Below are 22,642 nucleotides of genomic sequence, written 5' to 3'. Positions count from 1 at the left end.
CAAACTCGCTCAAATCCTTACGCTTGCCCATTTTTCCTGCTTCTAACACATCAACTTTGAGGACAAAATGTTCATTTGCTGCCTAATATATCCACCCACTAACAGGTGCCGTGATGAAGAGATAATCAGTGTTATTCACTATCTTGAACGGTAAACTCTCGTGTCAGTTTTCTAAACATATGTAATTTTATGTCACTTATGCCCCACATGCATAAATGGGGTTAACATGGGGTTAAGTCTGATTATTGGAAATAATCACATTATTGGTGTACATGTAAAATAGCAGTATAATTTTAAGTGAAATATTTAAATAGTAAAATATAGGAAAACCTCACAAAAAAAAAAGACTGACAGTAATTTAGCTCTTTTCATACTAAACTATACAAGTCAGGCCTTTTCTAATTATATTTGTTTGGTCATTTAGACAAACAAGTGCATTTGGGAGCAGTGAAAGCATAACAAATGTATTTTTCCTGGAATGTTTTATGATTTCTATTCCCAAGGGCAGCTTGTATATGCTTGTTTTTCTTACATTTTGCTATAATTAATTTATAAAACAAATGACACCATTTTGCATGTGTGTTTCAGTAGAGCACATCAAGTAACTATCAAGGATTTAAGCCTTTTTAGCTTCTAAAACATTCACTCTTGCTGAAATACACGAGAAAAAAACTCTGCGCACTGTCCTAATATTTAACCCGTACATTACAGGATTAAAAACAGGAGGGACAATAACTAACTCTAAAGCCAGAAAATGACGCAGGCTCTCTGGAATGTCATTTGAACCATATCTGCTATACGTTATATCAAAAAGCAAAGCAAAAGAGAAATTTATCAGTGATAACATGTGTGGCAGACACGTTTGCCAGAATTTCCTTCTGTTTTCTAAAGATGTTTTACATGCAGAGATCAGCTTAACATAGGACACTATGACAATAACTACACAGCTAAAAAAAAAAACTGAAAAAATATATCCATAGATATTATTCACAAAAGATGATGTACAAGACAGTTTTACAACTGACCAGTTGTCACAATATAATTTGTCGATGTGATATTTACAAAATGGCCTCAAGTATGATAACAGGATTGCTGTAGCTGAGATGCTGTTGGGAAGAATCCATGAAAACAGAATTAATTTCACACAGGTGAAGTTAGTTATTTTGGAATGATAATCTAAAGGTTTACATATGGCTACATATCTATCATAAGACATCACTGTTAATATTGTAAACTCATTCAGTAAAGAGCTGTAAATAACAAAGATCTGCAGAGCACACATGAGAGAGGAGATCACATATGAATCCAACATTAAATCAGACAGAATTTTAGGGTAGAATCCTGTGGCTCCATAAACCCCATTTACACACAGATAAGACAAGAATATGTACATCGGTTCATGAAGTGCTTTTGTCATGATAATGATCATAACAAGACGTATATTAATTGACAATATAAGCATGTAAAGGGTCAGAAAACAAGTGAAGTATATATGTCTGTATGATTTAGATTCTTTGGGCACCATGAGAGTCAGTATCACAGGATAAGACATGTTATCCATCAGGTTATGGATGTTGCTTCAAATCACACAAAACTATGATTTTCTGCAATAAAAAAAAATGCACATAAGACAATATTAATAAATATACGCTAAAATGGCTACATTCATTTACAATGTACTCGTTGGGTTTCAGTATCCATTGTTGGCTTTGGGAAATCAGACAAAAGAAAAAAAGGCAAACGATCAGATCAACAAATCTGGAGCTGTGTATCTGCATGTGAAGAGCTGAACATCTTAAAACATTTTTTTTTCCAGTTGGGAAATCATTTGAAGATGTCATAAAGCATCTTGGGATTAATTATGGTCCTTGCAAACTTTGCCATCCTTACTTTTAACTTGAAAAAAGACAACAAAGCCAAATAACATGTCAAATTTGGAATATGATTATTGAATATGATTTAGTTTGAATCATTTAGTTTCACTCATCGGCATATTAAGTGGTGAAGGAACTACACTCTTTACCCAAGTCCTGGGTTGAGCCTTTTGGGTCCTTTTTTTTGTGGTTGTGGTAGGGGTATTTTTCCAGTGTTTGGGTAGTTTTTGTGTTACCCAGAACCTGGGTCAGACGTAACAACCCAGAGTTTGGGTAGCTTTTGTGTTACCAGATCTTGGGTCAGGCGTAACAACCCAGTGTTTGGGTAGTTTTTGTGTTACCCAGATCCTGGGTCAGGTGTAACAACCCAGTGTTTTGTGTTACCCAGATCTTGGGTCAGACGTAATAACCCATTGTTTGGGTAGTTTTTGTGTTACCAGATCCTGGGTCAGGCGTAACAACCCAGTGTTTGGGTAGCTTTTGTGTTACCCAGATCTTGGGTCAGACGTAACAATCCAGTGTTTGGGTAGTTTTTGTGTTACCCAGATCCTGGGTCAGACGTAACAACCCAGTGTTTGGGTAGCTTTTGTGTTACCCAGATCCTGGGTCAGACGTAACAACCCAGAGTTTGGGTAGCTTTTGTGTTACTCAGATCCTGGGTCAGGTGTAACAACCCAGTGTTTTGTGTTACCAGATCCTGGATCAGACGTAATAACCCATTGTTTGGGTAGCTTTTGTGTTACCCAGATCCTGGGTCAGGTGTAACAACCCAGTGTTTGGGTAGCTTTTGTGTTACCCAGATCTTGGGTCAGACGTGACAACCCAGTGTTTGGGTAGTTTTTGTGTTACCCAGATCCTGGGTCAGGTGTAACAACCCAGTGTTTGGATAGTTTTTGTGTTACCAGATCCTGGATCAGACGTAACAACCCAGTGTTTGGGTAGATTTTGTGTTACCAGATCTTGGGTCAGGCGTAACAACCCAGTGTTTGGGTAGCTTTTGTGTTACCCAGATTTGGGTCAGACGTAACAACCCAGTGTTTGGGTAGTTTTGTGTTACCCAGATCCTGGGTCAGTGTAACAACCCAGTGTTTGGATAGGTTTTGTGTTACCAGATCCTGGATCAGAAGTAACAACCCAGTGTTTGGGTAGCTTTTGTGTTACCCAGATCCTGGGTCAGGTTTAACAATCCAGCATTTGGGTAGCTTTTGTGTTACCCAGATCTGGGTCAGGCGTAACAACCCAGCTTTTGGGTAGCTTTTGTGTTACCCAGATCCTGGGTCAGGTGTAACAACCCAGTGTTTGGATAGGTTTTGTGTTACCAGATCCTGGATCAGAAGTAACAACCCAGTGTTTGGGTAGCTTTTGTGTTACCCAGATCCTGGGTCAGGTTTAACAACCCAGTGTTTGGGTAACTTTTGTGTTACCCAGATCCTGGGTCAGGTGTAACAACCCAGTGTTTGGATAGTTTTTGTGTTACCAGATCCTGGATCAGACATAACAACCCAGTGTTTGGGTAGCTTTTGTGTTACCCAGATCCTGGGTCAGGTTTAACAACCCAGTGTTTGGGTAGCTTTTGTGTTACCCAGATTCTGGGTCAGGCGTAACAACCCAGCTTTTGGGTAGCTTTTGTGTTACCAGATCCTGGTCAGACGTAACAACCCAGTGTTTGGGTAGCTTTTGTGTTACCCAGATCCTGGGTCAGACGTAACAACCCAGCGTTTGGGTAGCTTTTGTGTTACCAGATCTTGGGTCAGACGTGACAACCCAGTGTTTGGGTAGTTTTTGTGTTACCCAGATCCTGGGTCAGGTGTAACAACCCAGCGTTTGGGTAGCTTTTGTGTTACCCAGATCCTGGGTCAGACGTAACAACCCAGCGTTTGGGTAGCTTTTGTGTTACCAGATCTTGGGTCAGACGTGACAACCCAGTGTTTGGATAGGTTTTGTGTTACCAGATCCTGGATCAGAAGTAACAACCCAGTGTTTGGGTAGCTTTTGTGTTACCCAGATTCTGGGTCAGGCGTAACAACCCAGCTTTTGGGTAGCTTTTGTGTTACCCAGATCCTGGGTCAGGTGTAACAACCCAGTGTTTGGATAGTTTTTGTGTTACCAGATCCTGGATCAGACGTAACAACCCAGTGTTTGGTAGCTTTTGTGTTACCCAGATCCTGGGTCAGGTTTAACAACACAGTGTTTGGGTAGCTTTTGTGTTACCCAGATCCTGGGTCAGGTGTAACAACCCAGTGTTTGGGTAGCTTTTGTGTTACCCAGATTCTGGGTCAGGCGTAACAACCCAGTTTTGGGTAGCTTTTGTGTTACCAGATCCTGGGTCAGACGTAACAACCCGGCTTTTGGGTAGCTTTTGTGTTACCAGATCCTGGATCAGACGTAACAACCCAGTGTTTGGATAGTTTTTGTGTTACCAGATCCTGGATCAGACATAACAACCCAGTGTTTGGGTAGCTTTTGTGTTACCCAGATCCTGGGTCAGGTTTAACAACCCAGTGTTTGGGTAGCTTTTGTGTTACCCAGATTCTGGGTCAGGCGTAACAACCCAGCTTTTGGGTAGCTTTTGTGTTACCAGATCCTGGGTCAGACGTAACAACCCAGTGTTTGGGTAGCTTTTGTGTTACCCAGATCCTGGGTCAGACGTAACAACCCAGCGTTTGGGTAGCTTTTGTGTTACCAGATCCTGGGTCAGACGTTACATTGTAAAATCTCTTCTCATGAGTAAGACAGCTAGTTCTCAATTCAATAAAGCTCATATTTCAGAAGTAGACTTATGAAATTTAGGAATACAGTAGGAATCAGTAATAAAAACCTCAATGTTTCAGTTCATGACATAGTACCTACTTTTATATTGGTTAACAAATTTAAGCTTTTTCGTTAATGATTAAAAATAAAGAAGCAGGTTCATTTGAAAGCTCATTTACAACATATTAACATTTCTTTAGGCTATAATTGTTTGCTAGGTTTTACACCTTTTTCTAGTTTATGAAACATTCACTATTGCTGCAGTATTTTTATTTATTTATTTATTTATTTTGTTGGTGTGTGTAGTGCAGAAACATTTATTCCGTAGATTAGAGGACTAGTAATGAATCAAGTGTTGATGAAAAAAAAATGCATCTTTATCCATTTCTTGAAAATGTCTAAAGACTCAGGGACAGACTAGAAGGGAACAGACAAAATAAAGGTCAATGAAAGTGATTTTGTGCTTCTTTTGTATGGCACTACAAGACAGCATTCACTTGCAGAACGCAAGCTTCTGGAGGGCAAATAAATCTAAAGTAGTGAGTTTAGGTATAGAGGTGCAGAGCCAGTGGATGTTTAACTGATCATCAATCACAACTCCAAGGTTCCTGGCTTTCCTGGAAGGAGTAATGGTTAATGAACCTATAGCTGAATGGAGAAATTGTGATGAAGTGTTAGGCTGGCTGAGTCCACAAGCAGTTCTGTCTTTACAAGGTTGAGATGAAGGTGGTGTTCCTTCAACCAGACAGAAATGTCTGTCAGGCAGGCTGAGGCATGAGCAGCTACTGTTGAATCATCTGGCTGGAATGAGACAGTAGAGTTGTGTGTCATCAGCATAGCAGTGATAAGAAAAGCCATGTTTCTGAATGACAGATCCTAATGATGACATGTAGAATGAAGAAGAAAAGTGGCCCAAGCACTGAGCCCTGAGGTACCCCAGTAGCAAATATGTCATGACTTAGACCCTGTTTACACCTGGTGTTAAGGTGTATTTTGGTCTATTGGTTCACAAGTGTGTAAACAAGTTCTAAATTGTTTTGAGTTTGTCTACTTTCGACGACTTCCAGAGGTAGTCGAAAACACATTTGACTTGATTGCTTTCATAGTGTAAACACTCATGTGGTCGAATGTGTTTTAACCATCATCTCCTTTCACATTTATATTTAAACTGCGCAAGCTTATTTTGTTATTTAGATTGAAAGATCTGGGGGGAAAAAACATACATTTACCCACCCATAGACCCTCCCTTGAAGAAATCAGGACAGAAGTGGACAGAATTAACGGATTAAAATACCAGGTGGAAACGGGTATGTGTCTCCCTCGTCTACTTGTGATCTGATCTACCAAAACACTTCTTAATACCAGCTGGAAACAGGGCCTGCAGTGTAGGCTTTCATTAGATATTGAATATAAATCACATGGAATGATTTTGAAATGACATTCTTATAATAATGTGGTGGCATAAGCTCTAGAAAAAATCAATTATCATGAAAAATCTTTGGTCTACAACTATAAAGTTATTCAAATAATTACATCAAACTTTGTAAAGAGGGATAGTTTCCACAAACATTACAAGTTGTTTGTCTCCCAGCATTAGACATTGTTTACCAGGTATTTAACTGGCCTGAGAGGAGAATAAAGCGATCCAGAGGTCATTAACCATCATGGGTTTGATAATTGTCCCCCTTGGGCCATCATTTCTCTGACTGGTCCCAGATGTGAGAGTCATGGACAAACAGTCCACACAGTCCTAGTGATGACAGTCAAGCCACAATCTCTGACCATCCTCATTATAATTTTTTTTAGAAAATTTTGCTAATATTTTGTTAATTTTGGATTTAAGGGAGACATTTTCTTCAATTTTTCTTCACATTTCGTCTCTGAAACCGTATTTTCTTCTCTCATTTCCTTGCAGAAACCAACATACTGCAGAATCTGGCATTATGAGTTCTATAAGCAGCTTTCATAAAAACAATTTTATTTTCAATTGTGATTTTCCTAATTGGCCTGAACAACAATATATTAAATGAAGAGCAAATGGAGACTTCTGCTGCTGTGCTGAATTTTATCCTGAGAAAAAAAGTCCTCAGTATCTTTTGTCTCTGAGATACAAAGTCTGTAATCAAACTAATATATACAGTATACAAACATACACACACACACACATACATATATATATATATATATATATATATATATATATATAACATTTTCTGATTAAATCGTATCCGCATTCATTTCATAGATCTATTCCTTTACTATAATCAATAGTCAATAAGTCAAATCACCTTAATTTATGTACGCTTTACAAAATACAGATTGTTTAAAAGCAGCTTCACAGTGATAAACTGGAAAATAAGGAAAATAAATTCAAATAAAGATGTTCTACAGAAGATAATGGTTTCATTATTCAGCTCAAGTCAGTTTCAATCAGTTCAATGACTGATATTGCAAAAAAAAGTTGATGAAATGAAGTTGAATAGGCACTGTAAAAAAACGGTAAAAAGTCTGGCAGCAGAGTTACCAGAGAAATTCTGTTAAATTACAGCAAATAACCATTTCACAAAATTACATGCAAAAACTGTAAAAATACAGAACAGACTTTACAGTCAAAATTAATTGAATTACAGTATATTACTGTTGATAATCATTTATTAAACCGTGGAAAAACTGATAAATTATGTCAGATTACATAGAAAACGACTAACTTTCAGGTTAATCTCTGCAAAATTAAGGTTTTTATGAGTTATTTTATTAAAGCTGCTCTGTCCATCTACAGTTATTTACTTTTTTAAAATATAGGTTTTCCATGTACAATAACTAAGAAATTATTTATAAAAATGCAATTAGCACATAAATTCAAAAACAAATGTTTGCATTTTACAGTATCAATCTTTATTTTTACAGAACCACTCACAACTTCAATCTATAAATTAATTATTAGAAATGCATAACAATAGCAACCTTTACAACCAATTTCTGTTAAATTAACAAAATAAAGTACCAAATACATTTAATCAAGGGAACATGCACATGTACACTATTAGTCATTGTACATAAGACATTGTATGTCAAGTTAGGAAATACAAGCATAGTAGAACATCTACATTAAAAGACAATTTCTGTATACTTTTGTACTGTAATATTGCTGTTATTTTATACATATATGTAACAAGTGTAAGTCAATCAGAATCCACTCAATGGTCAAAAAGTTCTGCATGCTCTCAAATCCTCTCAGTGTAACAAAGCGTAGATTTATTGTGTAGTGTAAATAGCTTCATTGATTATAATATGATTACTTTAATAATGTTTACTTTATATGATTGCTTTCTGAGATTGTGATGAACTGAGATGAATGCTTTTTAGTGATTATAAAGGGAGTGCTCCTCGTGTGCTGTCAGGCTGTCCATTTAGTATTTGAATAAAAGGTTTGTTTTTCACACTGCTAAAAGGACCAACGGCCCCGTACATACTGCAAAGTGACATCCACATATAAAAGTGAAATCGTGTCGCAAGACTGCAAGGCTAAAGAGGATTTCAAATGTATTTCTTATTACAGAAATGTTAAATGTGTGTAATACAGTAGAAAATGACTTAATGGCTGATTAAAATGGCGAAAGTTGCTCACAAACATCTGTGGGCAACTGTTTAATGCTAATGTTTAATATTTAATGCCTTTGAGAAAAGGAAGACGAATTTGATAAACATGTTAATTAGGGGTCATTATTTCTCAAAACACACACATTCCCAGGGAGGCAATTTAAAGAAACCACTGAAGAGTCTGAAGTACAAGGTCAACAAACAGAGCCCAATGGACAGCGCAAAAAAAACAAAACAAAAAACAAACACAAAAAAACACTGTAAGACCATAATAACCCCGGTTATTGTAATATTATGCAAATAATGCATGCAAACACTGATGCAATCAAAACAACATTATTTTTACATTATGAATTGTTCACAATAAGATCTATAGCATGCATTTAGAAAATAGGGGATTATGATTTCATGTTGACTAAAATGGGCCTGCAATGTTTGCAGAATGTTATACATGCACCATGACATGATGAGTGGACAAACAAATATGAATGTTGTGGTGTTCCCTAAATAATTTTAAAATAATATTCTTTTTTTTTTTCTTAGAAAAAGCATGTTAAAATGTGAGTATCAAATATGATACATCAGGCTTTTGATATTGTACAATCCTTCAATCACCATTGCATATGATATGAATATCCAAAAATATACCGTGCTTCGATCATAAAATGAAGCAATATCATCTTATAACATATAGCCCTGGTTTCACAGACAAGGCTTAAGCTTGTCAGAATTTCATCTTACTTTTTGGTCATATAAATATCAGCAACTGCACCAAATTGCATATTTTTGATTAATTTGGGCCTCTGAATAAATTTTAGGTGAAATTTTGAGTATGAGCTCCATATTCTCAGATATATTTCTGACTATTACTTAATATGTCATGCAGGCATTACAGAATTAATAAGCATTCTTCAGGACATTATTAATTTGTAATTTATGTATTGTATTTAAAATGCACAAATGCATCTTTTCAAATGGTTATCCTGTCTTATTTCACTTAATCAATACAGATGGATGAAATTTCTATTATTTGTAAGTATTGTATGAATTCATTTAAAAAAGATCTACACATTCCACACGACAGAATTCAGGCAGCAAGTGATGTGAGCATTCTCAATGTGAATTGAATTGAACTCTGAAATGAAACAGAATAGATGATCTGTGTGATTTCTCATGTGCACATTAATGTTTCCTTTATGAAACTCTTTACACATTTTTTTGCATGGAATTCTTTTTAGTCTGTGAAATTCCATCTTCATTTGTGAAATGATGAGGTTTTTGAAGCTAATGCTGTTTGTCTTCATTCACTTACACATGAGCTCTATATTTTCAGCACTGTTAAACTATTAATCCTTCAGTTCAGTTCAGAGAGAAGCTGAAAGAATATTGATGAGCGTTGATTGCTGTAATCAGACATTGATTAAACATGTGAATGTGTGTAAATCAGAGACAAAGTCATAGTTTGCAAATCAGAATTATAAAGATTGAACTAAAACTACACATATTGCTAAAACTATGGCATTTACTCATAAACAATATCAAAAAGTTCAAAATGGCACTGTCTAGGGTCCAAAACTATTGTCATAACCTATATGTTATTCTGAGGATCGAGACATCAGTTTGAAATAGAAGCAAAATCATCTTCAAATATGATGCAGGTTATTAATTCTTGGAACACTAAATTTTCATTTCATGTTTCTCCAAATAGTTAATCAAAGGTATAAATGAAACCATGAGGCAGTTTAAATGATCTTAAGAGTTAGTTCATATTGTAACCACTAGAGGGCAACATTAAAACTGGAAAATATGATCAAATATGACTGTAAAAATAAATCTGGATTGTTTATCCTTTTGATCTTTAATTCATAAAATTAGCAAAAATCTAACCTTTCATTGAAGGAAAAGAATTCACATTATGAAATAAATGTTTTTCTCCAAAACACATTGGCCAAAGTTATTGGCACCCCTAACATTTTTTATGAGTAAAATATCTCTGAAGTATATTTCCATTCATAATTTTTTTTTTAGCACACCAGGGTGATCATGAACATGAAATTGTCCAGCCACAAATTATTTGTGGTGTTTTTCCTGCTTAAAATTGGCCACTATAACAATATCAATAAACATTTTCATTAATTTATTTTTCCTTTTTTAAATAAGTTCATTTAAAAGTCTCATTTTATTAAAAAACAAACTAAAATAAACTATGTTGCCTTGAGGCAATGACAATATATTTTATTTGTGTATTGATTTTCAGCTGTTCATTTTAATAGTCAACTTATTTCGGATCATCATTCATGCTCGGTAAACACTCAGAAACACGAAGATGTATCTTTAATTTCACCAAGCTGATTGCCACTAAAACCCCCGCAGTCATCATGTTCTCAGGTCTTTTCAAGTTTGATTTTGATGTGATATTTATGTGGGTGAGCTGTTTACTTACATTTTTAATTAAGTCTTCCCTGTCACGGTGCACACAAGAACAAGATGTTAGGATCCAGTTGCAGCATTTATTATAGGGTAATCCAAGGTCAGAATCCAGAGAACAGGCAAGGGTCAAAATCCAAATAACAGTCCACAAAAACAGAAAGCCAGAGGTAACAAACAGTGCACGCAACAAATACAACAAACCACAATTGAGGACAGAAACAACTGAGACTAAATAGACAGACACTAATGAACAAACACAAAACAGCTGAGTGCAATGAACGAGGTTAATGAGTCCAGGAGTGAATATGGGAAATGAAGTCCAAAACAGTGAACAATAGTCCATGTTGGAGTGCACTCTGGTGGCTAAACTTGGGCACTCCAATTTGTGATCATGACAGTACCCCCTCCTTACGGAGCGGCTACCAGACGGTCCATGAAACAAAACAAAAAAAACTACAACTCTCAGGAGGGAGGTGGACTGGAGGAGGACCAGGGGGAGGGACGGCGGGCCAGGACCAGAGCCCCCAACCGAAGGCCAGGGGGGAGCCGGAGGAACAGACCACGGGGGCTCTAAGAAGGTCGAGGTCCTGGCTGAATGCCAGGGCGGCACTGGAGGAACTGACCAGGCGGGTTCCCTGGGGTCTGGAGTCCTGGCTGGTTGCCAGGGTGGCGCTGGAGGAACTGACCAGGCGGGTTCCAGCGGTTCAGACGGCCGGAGCAGTGGCAGCAGGGCAGAAAGCCTGGACGACGGTGGCAGGACAGAAGGCTTGGTTGACGGCGGCAGGACAGATGACCTGGGCGGCGGCGGCGGCAGGGCTGGCCAAGGGTGCTCCGTGGCCGTATCAGGGAGAGCGGGCAGCTCGGTGACGACTTCCGTGGCCGTATCAGGGAGAGCGGGCTGCTCTGGGGCGACAGCGGGCTGCTCGGGCTGCTCTGGGGCGACAGCGGGCTGCTCTGCTCTGGGGCGACAGCGGGCTGCTCGGGCTGCTCTGGGGCGACAGCGGGCTGCTCGGGCTGCTCTGGGGCGACAGCGGGCTGCTCGGGCTGCTCTGGGGCGACAGCGGGCTGCTCGGGCTGCTCTGGGGCGACAGCGGGCTGCTCGGGCTGCTCTGGGGCGACAGCGGGCTGCTCGGGCTGCTCTGGGGCGACAGCGGGCTGCTCGGGCTGCTCTGGGGCGACAGCGGGCTGCTCGGGCTGCTCTGGGGCGACAGCGGGCTGCTCGGGCTGCTCTGGGGCGACAGCGGGCTGCTCGGGCTGCTCTGGGGCGACAGCGGGCTGCTCGGGCTGCTCTGGGGCGACAGCGGGCTGCTCGGGCTGCTCTGGGGCGACAGCGGGCTGCTCGGGCTGCTCTGGGGCGACAGCGGGCTGCTCGGGCTGCTCTGGGGCGACAGCGGGCTGCTCGGGCTGCTCTGGGGCGACAGCGGGCTGCTCGGGCTGCTCTGGGGCGACAGCGGGCTGCTCGGGCTGCTCTGGGGCGACAGCGGGCTGCTCGGGCTGCTCTGGGGCGACAGCGGGCTGCTCGGGCTGCTCTGGGGCGACAGCGGGCTGCTCGGGCTGCTCTGGGGCGACAGCGGGCTGCTCGGGCTGCTCTGGGGCGACAGCGGGCTGCTCGGGCTGCTCTGGGGCGACAGCGGGCTGCTCGGGCTGCTCTGGGGCGACAGCGGGCTGCTCGGGCTGCTCTGGGGCGACAGCGGGCTCCAGCGGGCTGCTCGGGCTGCTCTGGGGCGACAGCGGGCTGCTCGGGCTGCTCTGGGGCGACAGCGGGCTGCTCGGGCTGCTCTGGGGCGACAGCGGGCTGCTCGGGCTGCTCTGGGGCGACAGCGGGCTGCTCGGGCACGCGGGCTGCTCTGGGGCGACAGCGGGCTGCTCGGGCTGCTCTGGGGCGACAGCGGGCTGCTCGGGCTGCTCTGGGGCGACAGCGGGCTGCTCGGGCTGCTCTGGGGCGACAGCGGGCTGCTCGGGCTGCTCTGGGGCGACAGCGGGCTGCTCGGGCTGCTCTGGGGCGACAGCGGGCTGCTCGGGCTGCTCTGGGGCGACAGCGGGCTGCTCGGGCTGCTCTGGGGCGACAGCGGGCTGCTCGGGCTGCTCTGGGGCGACAGCGGGCTGCTCGGGCTGCTCTGGGGCGACAGCGGGCTGCTCGGGCTGCTCTGGGGCGACAGCGGGCCTCGGGCTGGGCCAAGACAGGACTAACCAGGACAGCAGGCTGCTCTGGAGCAGACTCACTGGCTGGAGCGGACTCACTGGCTGGAGCGGGCTTTGGAGTGGACTCCGGGTCTTGAGGGATGGAAGCCTTCCTCCTCCTCTTCCTCTTTTTAGATGTGGGAAGCGGAGACTCAGTGCCCACCTCCTCTGAGGCCTCTGGAGCGGACTCACGGGCTGGAGCTGGCTTTGGAGCGGACTTGCTGGCTGGTGCGGGCTCACGGGCTGGAGAGGATTCCCAAACTTGAGCGGATTGATGGACTGGAGGGGGTGCTGGAGGTATCCGTATCTGCCCATTCCCACGCAGATACAGGTAGTTGGAAAAATTCCAGAAACTTAAATTCCCCACAAACTCCATCTCCCATTGCGGCAGGGGGTCATCAAGACACTGATTAAACATGTCCCTAAGGACCAAATCAGGGAGATTAAATCTCTCCGCCCTCGACCAAAACCGTTGGATGAATTTCCGCACCTCCATACCCCTCTGCCGAAGCTCAGCTAAATCTTGGGGACTGCTCCCACTTCCCCGTGTGCTGGACGGTGGCCGGACTATGCTGCTGGATCCTTGCATTGGTGGTTTGTTCTGTCATGGTGCACACAAGAACAAGATGTTAGGATCCAGTTGCAGCATTTATTATAGGGTAATCCAAGGTCAGAATCCAGAGAACAGGCAAGGGTCAAAATCCAAATAACAGTCCACAAAAACAGAAAGCCAGAGGTAACAAACAGTGCACACAACAAATACAACAAACCACAACTGAGGACAGAAACAACTGAGACTAAATAGACAGACACTAATGAACAAACACAAAACAGCTGAGTGCAATGAACGAGGTTAATGAGTCCAGGAGTGAATATGGGAAATGAAGTCCAAAACAGTGAACAATAGTCCATGTTGGAGTGCCCTCTGGTGGCTAAACTTGGGCACTCCAATTTGTGATCATGACATTCCCATTGACGCCATCATTTTGTTCATTCAAACTGAACGCGCATGTAAACGAGCTAATAGCCTTTTCTGTTTGTTTTATATTTCTGTGAAATCAGTTTTGTTGACAAAACATACTCAAATTATATTCTCCATTTCAAAAAGAGTAAATAGGCCAAAGCATTTTAAAGAATATTTTATATGCATTTAAGCAGATTTCCTTTACTTCCTCAAAGTTGGCAGAGATTGTAGCACTGCTTTTGGGCAAGTTTGAGTGGAAATATGTTAAATATACTGTAAACAAATATTTAAATTTTATACAAGTGTAGGTATAATAAATATGTAGCTACGAATAAGCTGTCAAAAATGTATATAAAGTACTGTTTTAATTCTTAAAATTTTAAACTATCAAGTATTTTCAGGCAGGCTACCCTTTATTGCCACTGAAAAAAACAAAAGTTTTTAAATACTGGCTATTTATTATTCAATCTCATAAGAACATAAAAAGATGTATGTTGTACATATCATCAATAACTTCATTGCTGCAACAGAAAATAAACTTTCATAAATTGCAGATCCTTTATGTATTCCTTAACAAGTTTTTAGTGTTTTTTTCATCATAAATGATCAGTGAATCAAGCATAAATATAATATTTGTTGTATTTAATAGGCTACACACACACACACACACACACACACACACACACACACACACACACAGAATATATGTTAGTTTAAGGAAGCTTATATTCTTTTAATTTTGTTGCATGAGTTTAAGGAGATCTTGATAAGATATTGTTGAATGGCAATTTTCTTAAAGGTGCATTGTGTAAATTTTAGTAGGATCTATTGACAAATGCAATATAATATACATAACTATGTTTTCAGTGGTATATAAACACCTTACATAATGAACCGTTATGTTTTTATTACCTTAGAATGAGCCATTTCTATCTGCCTACACCGCAGGGTCCCCCCCTCCATGTCAAATCACCATTTTGTGCCGACATGTTTCTACAGTAGCCCTAAACGGACAAACTGCTCTACAGAGTGTGTTTGCTTGACTGGCTACACTAACCTAACCCTAACCCTACTAGAAACATTTGGATGACCTACTATATTCAACAGAGTGTATACATAAAGCACACTGCATTGAATACTGTGTCCCACAATACAATGTGCTTTACTTTACAAATGCACTGGCATGCTGGCAGATTATTACTGAAAGACTCAGTACTGACTTGTGTGATTTGATTTGACACTAGTAATGCACAAGTATGCGTTGATAATTGTAGCACAATAATATATATATTTTTTATGTACTTATAGACTCATGTACTGTTTGTGTTGCTGCATGTATGATAACACCAATTCAATATGTGGAGATTAATATGAAAAACAAAAACACTGATATTTGTCTAGTTGTTGTTTTTCTTTCATTATAGCCAAAAACCTGAAGTGTTTTCTTGTACAACCCGAATTCCAGAAATGTTGGGACATTTTTTAAATTTGAATAAAATGAAAACTAAAAGAATTTCAAATTACATGAGCATAGATAACATAAAAAATGTTTAAACTGAGAAATTTTACAATTTTATGCACAAAATGAGCTCATTTCAAATGTAATGCCTGCTACAGGTCTCAAAATAGTTGGGACGGGGGCATGTTTACCATGGTGTAGCATCTCCTCTTCTTTTCAAAACAGTGTGAAGATGTCTGGGCATCGAGGTTATGAGTTTCTGGAGTTTTGGTGTTGGAAATTGGTCCCATTCTTCCCTGATATAGGTTTCCAGCTGCTGAAGAATTTATGGTCATCTTTGACATATTTTTCTCTATAGGTGAAAGATCTGGACTGCAGGCGGGCCAATTCAGCACCCGGACTCTTCTACGACGAAGCCATGCTGTTGTAATAGCTGCAGTATGTGGTTTTGCATTGTCCTGCTGAAATACACAATGCCATATGCATTTATGCACCCCAATGCCATCAGAGATGCTGGCTTTTGAACTAAATGCTGATAACACACTGGAAGGTCTCCCTCCTCTTTAGCCCGGAAGACACGGCGCCCGTAAATGTCAAATTTGGACTCGTCTGACCATAGAACACCTTTTCCACTTTGAAACAGTCCATTTTAAATGAGCCTTGGCCCACAGGACATGACGGCGCTTCTGGATCATGTTTACATATGGCTTCCTTTCTGCATGATAGAGCTTTAGTTGGCATCTGCAGATGGCACGGCGGATTGTGTTTCCCGACAGTGGTTTCTGGAAGAATTCCTGGGCTCATTTAGTAATGTCAGTGACACAAACATGCTGATGAGTGATGCAGTGTCGTCTGAGGGCCCGAAGACCACGGGCATCCAATAAAGGTCTTCGGCCTTGTCCCTTACGCACAGAGATTTCTCAAGTTACTCTGAATCTTTTGATGATGTTATGCACTGTAGATGAGATTTGCAAAGCCTTTGCAATTTGACATTGAGGAACATTGTTTTAAAGTATTGCACAATCTTTTTACGCGCTCTTTCACAGCTCTGCCCATCTTTACTTCTGAGAGACTCTGCCTCTCTAAGACATCCCTTTTGTGGCTAATCATGTTACAGACCTGATATCAATTAACTTAATTAGTTACTAGATGTTCTCCCAGCTGAATCTTTTCAAAATGTATTGCTTTTTCGGCCATTTGTTGCACTGTGCCAACTTTTTTTAAACCTGTAACAGGCATTAAATTTGAAATGAGCTCATTTAGTGGATAAAAGTGTACAATTTCTCAGTTTAAACATTTGTTATGTTATCTATGTTCTTTTGTGACTAAAATATTGGCTCATGTGATTTGAAAGTCTTTTATTTTATCAAATTTAAAAAAACTTCCCAACATTTCCAGAATTCAGGTTGTAAAGCATACTACAGTGACCTTTACAACTTCAAAAAAAAAAAAAAATCATTTCAGATTATCAGTGTATAGAGGGAACAAGCATCAACTTGTATAGATACATTCCACATTCAACTGAATGCTTCCAGCCTGTCTAAGATAGACCAGTGGTGTTGTTGTTTGTTTTTTGAAGAAACAGCACACTCACTGTACCAAGCAATAAAGATTGCAAAAGCAATGGAAAATTCTTTTGCTTCATACCATCATTATGTGACATTAAAAACCTTGAGATGGAGACATTCATTTATCTCTAACTTACTTGCAAAGAACACAGCACATCATGTAATATTAAACAACAACAGAAAAATAATACACAATTAAATGTAATAAGTAAATGAAGCCTCTTGATGCCACACAATAATACTTCCTGCTTCTTCTGGGTTTGATTTCTGTACACTTGAACCAAACCACATCCTGTGCTCAAGTGTTGTTTCAGTCTGTAGTGGTGGTTTGATTTTATTAATTTGTTTGAATAGCTACTGGATCGAACAGTGTTCATCTTGCTCTTTCGGTTTTTTATTTAACTAAAATTATCTTGCTTTTCAGAATTGTATCCAAATCTTTTTCATATTCAACATGGCACAGAGACTACAAAAGAGAGGTAACACTTTCATTTTGACTTGTGCACATATATGCATTTTACAAGGTAAAATAAAGATTACATTTTATTTTGATTCTTGAGTTTCTAAAAACTAGGTATTGTATATTGGTCTATTGAGGTATCAGAGATTACCCCACTGATGCAGATTTTAGATTACAGTTACAGACCACAAATGCATTAAAACCTTACCTGGTTTCATTCTTTTTGCAACAGATGAAACATTGTCAGATGAAGCAAAACAACCCACAGACTCCATTAAAAGACTTAGATTCATTGTGCTTGGAAGTGATGAGGTTCTGATAAATGAAGCTTGTGATACCATTCTTAGGTCAACAGATGCCAAGAGAATGGAAACCATTAAACGTGGTAGGACATGTGAGTTTAGAGAGGATTATGTCAGTGGACGACATGTCTCTGTAGTAAAAACACCCACTTATTGGCTGGAAAACTTGAAAACTTACCTCTTCTTCAGCAAAAGTGTCAGATCTTTGAAAAGGGACATGGAGTTTTCTTACTCAATGGTGTTTCCTGGACCTCATGCATTTCTGTTAGTGCTTGGAGATGTGCGTAACTCTGGTAAAGAGCATTATCTCCTACGAGCCCTCAGTGAAGTGTTTGGGCAGGAGGTGTTAGACTACAGTATGGTGTTATTTATGCATGGATACAGTGACAGAGATATAGGCAGGAACCGTTGTGTCAGAAAGTGCAGCGAAAGGTACCACATTTTAAAGGACAATGAGGACAATGTCCTAAAGCTATTCCATGATGCTACTGCGATGAAACAGAGAAAAGCTAACTTTTTTACAAATGACCTTGAATTGCTGTACAAAGCAGAAACCTATTTTAAGAAAGAATTTGATGCTACATATGAGGAGAGGGAGAATATACTGAGAGGAGATTTGGCAGAAATGAAAACAGCAGAGGAAAATCTAAGAACTAAAATGACAGAAATGGAAAAACAGAATTCTGAAAATGTGAGAGAATTACAAGATCTGCGTGAAGAACTGGATCAGTTAAGGGAAGAACTGGATGCTCATAGATTCAGAGAGAATCAGTTAAGGAAAGACTTGGATGCTTCCATAAGCAGAGAGAAGCAGTTAAGTCAAGAGATTGATGCTCTCAAAGAGAAAAAATATGAACTAAAAGAAGAGTTGTTTGACCTTAGGGATCATAAGAGACGGGTCAATGCAGAACTGATCGCCTCCAATGAAAGAGAGAGTCAGCTGAAGTCTGACAATGAGAAGCTTCAAAGAGAACTGGAGCAACTCAAAGACAATGAGAAAAAGAGAGAAAAGAATCCAAGAGAATCAAAGCATAAGGAAGAATTTCTGCTCACAGAGAAAGAAGAAGTACAAGAAGAGTATGACATATCGAGAAGAAGAGAGGAGGAACTGCTGCAGACAGTCACTGGGTCACAGCACGGCATTCATATCTCAACAGCAGTTACTCCCCCTAGTGGTAAGTATTTTCAGCATCTGTTATCTGGTAGAGAGTGATGCTTTTGAAACACTGCATCATGAAGCTTCAAAACCTTTACTAATCTTTTGTTTCGAATCGAATGTTTTAAGCTCCTTATCAAGTCATGTGATTTTAGCAAACATCAAAATAAGACAAATTATACAAGCCCTTCACATTTAATTGCATTTAATGAGATTACAAACTTTTGTAATAACATTTTCAATTGGTTTGTGATTATGTTTGGGCTGTGCACTGTTGTCTTGACCAGCTTGTGTTGTCAGCGGTAAAATTGATTAAAAGTTTCCCCATAACTACATTTTAAGTACTGATTAAATTCTGGTATTACCATTTTTCATTCCACATTGATAAGGTATGAGTTTTAATTAAACCATTAGCCGAGTTTCCATTAGGCCTACAGATTTGTACAAATTATATTACAGATTTTTTTGATGTCGATAAAAAATAAACAACAATATTTCTATTAACTAATGTTGCGACTAAAACATAATTTTATCCTCTCATGATAAGTCTTTCCAAAAAGCATGACATTGGATGTTAGTAGGTTTAAGTATATCACAGCCACTGCAGCCATTATTTTTAATCAAAGGAGATGTAGGCATGTTATCCAAGCATTAATGGCTAGGAAAGCCCCTCATACTCGGGAGCAGCGGTGTTTCTGGGTATTTCTCCATCCTATCTGCGTCAAGGTCTTAATAAATTGTGGCATTTCATTGTTGTTTAGAATCCGGTATTTCCATAATTCTTTTGTCTTTCATGAGTTTAATACAGAACTCTGTCTCATCTTATGTGCAAATGTACCACGCCATCTTTAAAGAATGATCGACTTTTACATATGGTGACCTGTAAATTCTGTATGTCAACTCAAGATGTGATTGTGTTTTTATCTAGTTTCTGAAAACAAAGTCAAATCTCTGAGTGGAAGAGAATGTGAGGTGGAAAGAAAACAAATAGATTCACAGTCCAGCAGATCACTTGAAGGTGAAGGATTGAATCCTGCGAGACAGAACATCATACAAGATCCACCCAACAGTAAGTATTGCTATAAGTTGTGGTGGTGTGAAGGTATGATTTTTTTCTCTTTACTGTTACATTCTAAACAGTAATTATTATTTAAATGTTCTCATAACAGGATAACATGTACTTTATCCATGACAACGGAGTGGATGTGTTCCTGTTTTCCAGACCATTTCTCCTTCCTTTTCCTCTTGCTAATAAATTTCAATATATTCCACATTTACGGAGGAAAAGAAGTTTCAGAGGAGCAGCAATTTTCTGGATCTCTCTTCTCCTGACTCAGATGATAGTGACTGAATTGTATTAAAATCTGAAGCTATTTACTGTTGTGTATCTCTGAAATAATCTCTAGAATGTGATGATAACTTACAGCTGTATGTTCCTAGTATTTCCATAGTGATAATGATAATAATTTTTTGCATTTTTTTTTTTCTTTTTATCCTGTGTATGAGCAGTGAGGGAGGTAAGATTGTGTTTTTCATTTCTATTTTACTTTCTAGGTAAGAATTAGCATCTACGTTAGTTTGGTTTTATTTTTTATTTTGAGCATGTTCCCTTCCTGTGGACATTTTGATCCTCCATTATAAATAATAAACATTTTCTTTTCAAGAAGCCACTTGTGTGTTGTGCTTTAGCAAAGACTATAGATATAGAAAGACTGGTTCACTTCCTATTAGTTATGAATAGGAGAAACTGCAATGTGGAATGTGGCAGAATAAGTCCCGCCTCCTAAGTAAAAGAGCCAATCACATATTGATAAAGTCATTGCGTCACTGCAGCTCCCATTAGAAGCTCCGGTTCCAGGTGTTGCCAAGTCCACAAGTTTTCCCGCAGAATTGGGCTTCTTTTACACTGTTGCCAATGTTTTTCATTGAATCAACCCCAAACAACATGATGTTTAACCCCAGGAATGCAAATTTTACCAGGGAAGCCCAGCCAAAAACATATATTTTACCCCCTGGAATGCATGGGATAATTTTGACACAATTTCCTGTTTTTGACAATTGACAGTAAAGCATGGTTAATTATCATGCAGTAAAGTAAATGTACTGATAATTGCAAATAGACCTACAATAAATCTGTAAAAAATTAACACAACATTTTTTTAGAACTGAACATTATAGGCTATACAGTAAAAAACAGTGTGTTCCAAACGGGATATATCGCCCTCCGAAGGACACTTCGGAGTGAAAATGATCATGGCCACCATATTGATGGGTCATTCCAAACCGAAGTGCTCAAAACTGGCCACTTCAAAGGGCCCTTCGGAATGAAGGATTTCAAAGGGTACAACTGATGGACACTTCGAGCCCCCATGATCCTTTGCACAGGGAAGTTGTTTGTCATCACAGAATGGGTACAGGAGGATTAGGAGTTTGATTTTACCTAGAAATGTATGTATAGTATTTTTCTATACTACTGTAATATTTATATGAGTTAGATTTGGTACATTTATTATGGTCAAAATGACACTTGTACTTCAACAAAAATACTTTACAGCTCCTTTTATCAGTCCATTCAAATGTTTCAAATACATATACAATATGGTGCGATAAACTAAAAAAAATAAAATAAAATAAACTAACGTTTAGTCTAAACTAACACTTGCACAAACTACTCTTCCTTTATTGTCTCGTTAAGATGACACAGAAGTGCGTTCCAAAAAAAGTTGTTTGGACCACTACACCCTTCATCCCTTTGAAGCTCTCAGTCCGGAGGGTAAACCCTTTGAAGGGATTAGGGCATAGGGATGAGCCCTTCCAAATGGAACGCAGGGTATGTCATAGCTTTGTCCTTATTTCAAGGGTTTATTCTAATTTAAAGGTGCAGTAAGCAATTCATGAGAAACATCAATATTATGGAAATATTCGCAATCTTTCTGTTTTAAAACAAGAAGGGGAGCCAATGAATATAACACAAGAAGCAACGTGCAAACTTTGCGCAAGAGTTATGCCGGTGAAAAAGTCTCAACCTCGGTCAGTAAAGTGAAAGTAAAAAGTGACGGAGCTGCCTGATGCTGCATTAATGAATTCTCTCAGAGACGAATTTAACATAATATGCTGATAACGTATAACTGTCTTCAATTTATTCCATTATTTCTCTTGGGGTCGTACATATAGGCTAGTGAAACAAATGAGAATAATAGTATTTCGTGTTAAACAGGTTGTTTTTTGTAAAAGTAAAGCTGCGCTTAATTTTGATTGATGACTGCAGTGTCAGGAAATATTATACACTCTTAATAATTTTAATTATAGGACTATATATATAGGACTACATTATATAATACACCTAAAATAATGAAAGTCTTGCGGGGCAAATTTATTATAATACTAATTTAATAATAAAAGTAGCCTAACCTAATAGAAATAATAATAGGCTAATAAGAATGTCACAGGCCTACATTAATTGAAAATGCCGAATCCTCTTAATATTGCCAATATTTGATGTTTTTGACAAAATCTCTGGCTATTGATGATACATGATCAACAAAAGATCACTGTGGCTGAGCTCCAGAGAAGCAGTCGGGAGATGGGAGAAAGTTGTAGAAAGTCAACCATCACTGCAGCCCTCCACCAGTCGGGGCTTTATGGCAGAGTGGCCCGACGGAAGCCTCTCCTCAGTGCAAGACACATGAAGGACAAGACACCATCTTGCAGTCCTTCAGGTGTTTTTTAGCAAACTCCATGCGGGCTTTCATGTGTTTTGCACTGAGGAGAGGCTTCCGTCGGGCCACTCTGCCATAAAGCCCCGACTGGTGATGGTTGACTTTCTACAATTTTCTCCCATCATCCCGACTGCATCTCTGGAGCTCAGCCACAGTGATCTTTGGGTTCTTCTTTACC

General features: G+C 39.7%; 2 protein-coding genes across 2 annotated transcripts; one reads left to right on the top strand and one right to left on the bottom strand.

The window, feature by feature from the left end:
* Nucleotides 1-26: 26 nt before the first annotated feature.
* Nucleotides 27-1,842, bottom strand: LOC125253208 (olfactory receptor 10J5-like). The gene has a single exon (XM_048167072.1). It carries the CDS (start codon nt 1,559-1,561, stop codon nt 617-619), a length of 945 nt encoding a protein of 314 aa, XP_048023029.1. The 5' UTR covers nt 1,562-1,842; the 3' UTR covers nt 27-616.
* A 14,827-nt stretch (nt 1,843-16,669) lies between these two features.
* LOC125252825 (GTPase IMAP family member 4-like) lies at nt 16,670-20,118 on the top strand. The gene is made up of 4 exons (XM_048166415.1): nt 16,670-17,306; nt 17,520-18,764; nt 19,674-19,814; nt 19,915-20,118. The coding sequence occupies exons 1-4, from the start codon at nt 17,282-17,284 to the stop codon at nt 19,917-19,919; spliced, it is 1,416 nt and encodes a 471-aa protein (XP_048022372.1). The 5' UTR covers nt 16,670-17,281; the 3' UTR covers nt 19,920-20,118.
* The last annotated feature ends 2,524 nt before the right edge of the window (nt 20,119-22,642 follow it).

Source organism: Megalobrama amblycephala, linkage group LG18, assembly GCF_018812025.1.
Source record: "Megalobrama amblycephala isolate DHTTF-2021 linkage group LG18, ASM1881202v1, whole genome shotgun sequence".
Classification (NCBI taxonomy): domain Eukaryota; kingdom Metazoa; phylum Chordata; class Actinopteri; order Cypriniformes; family Xenocyprididae; genus Megalobrama; species Megalobrama amblycephala.
Note: the sequence above shows the minus strand (reverse complement) of the source record. Positions and strands in the feature narration are given on the sequence as shown.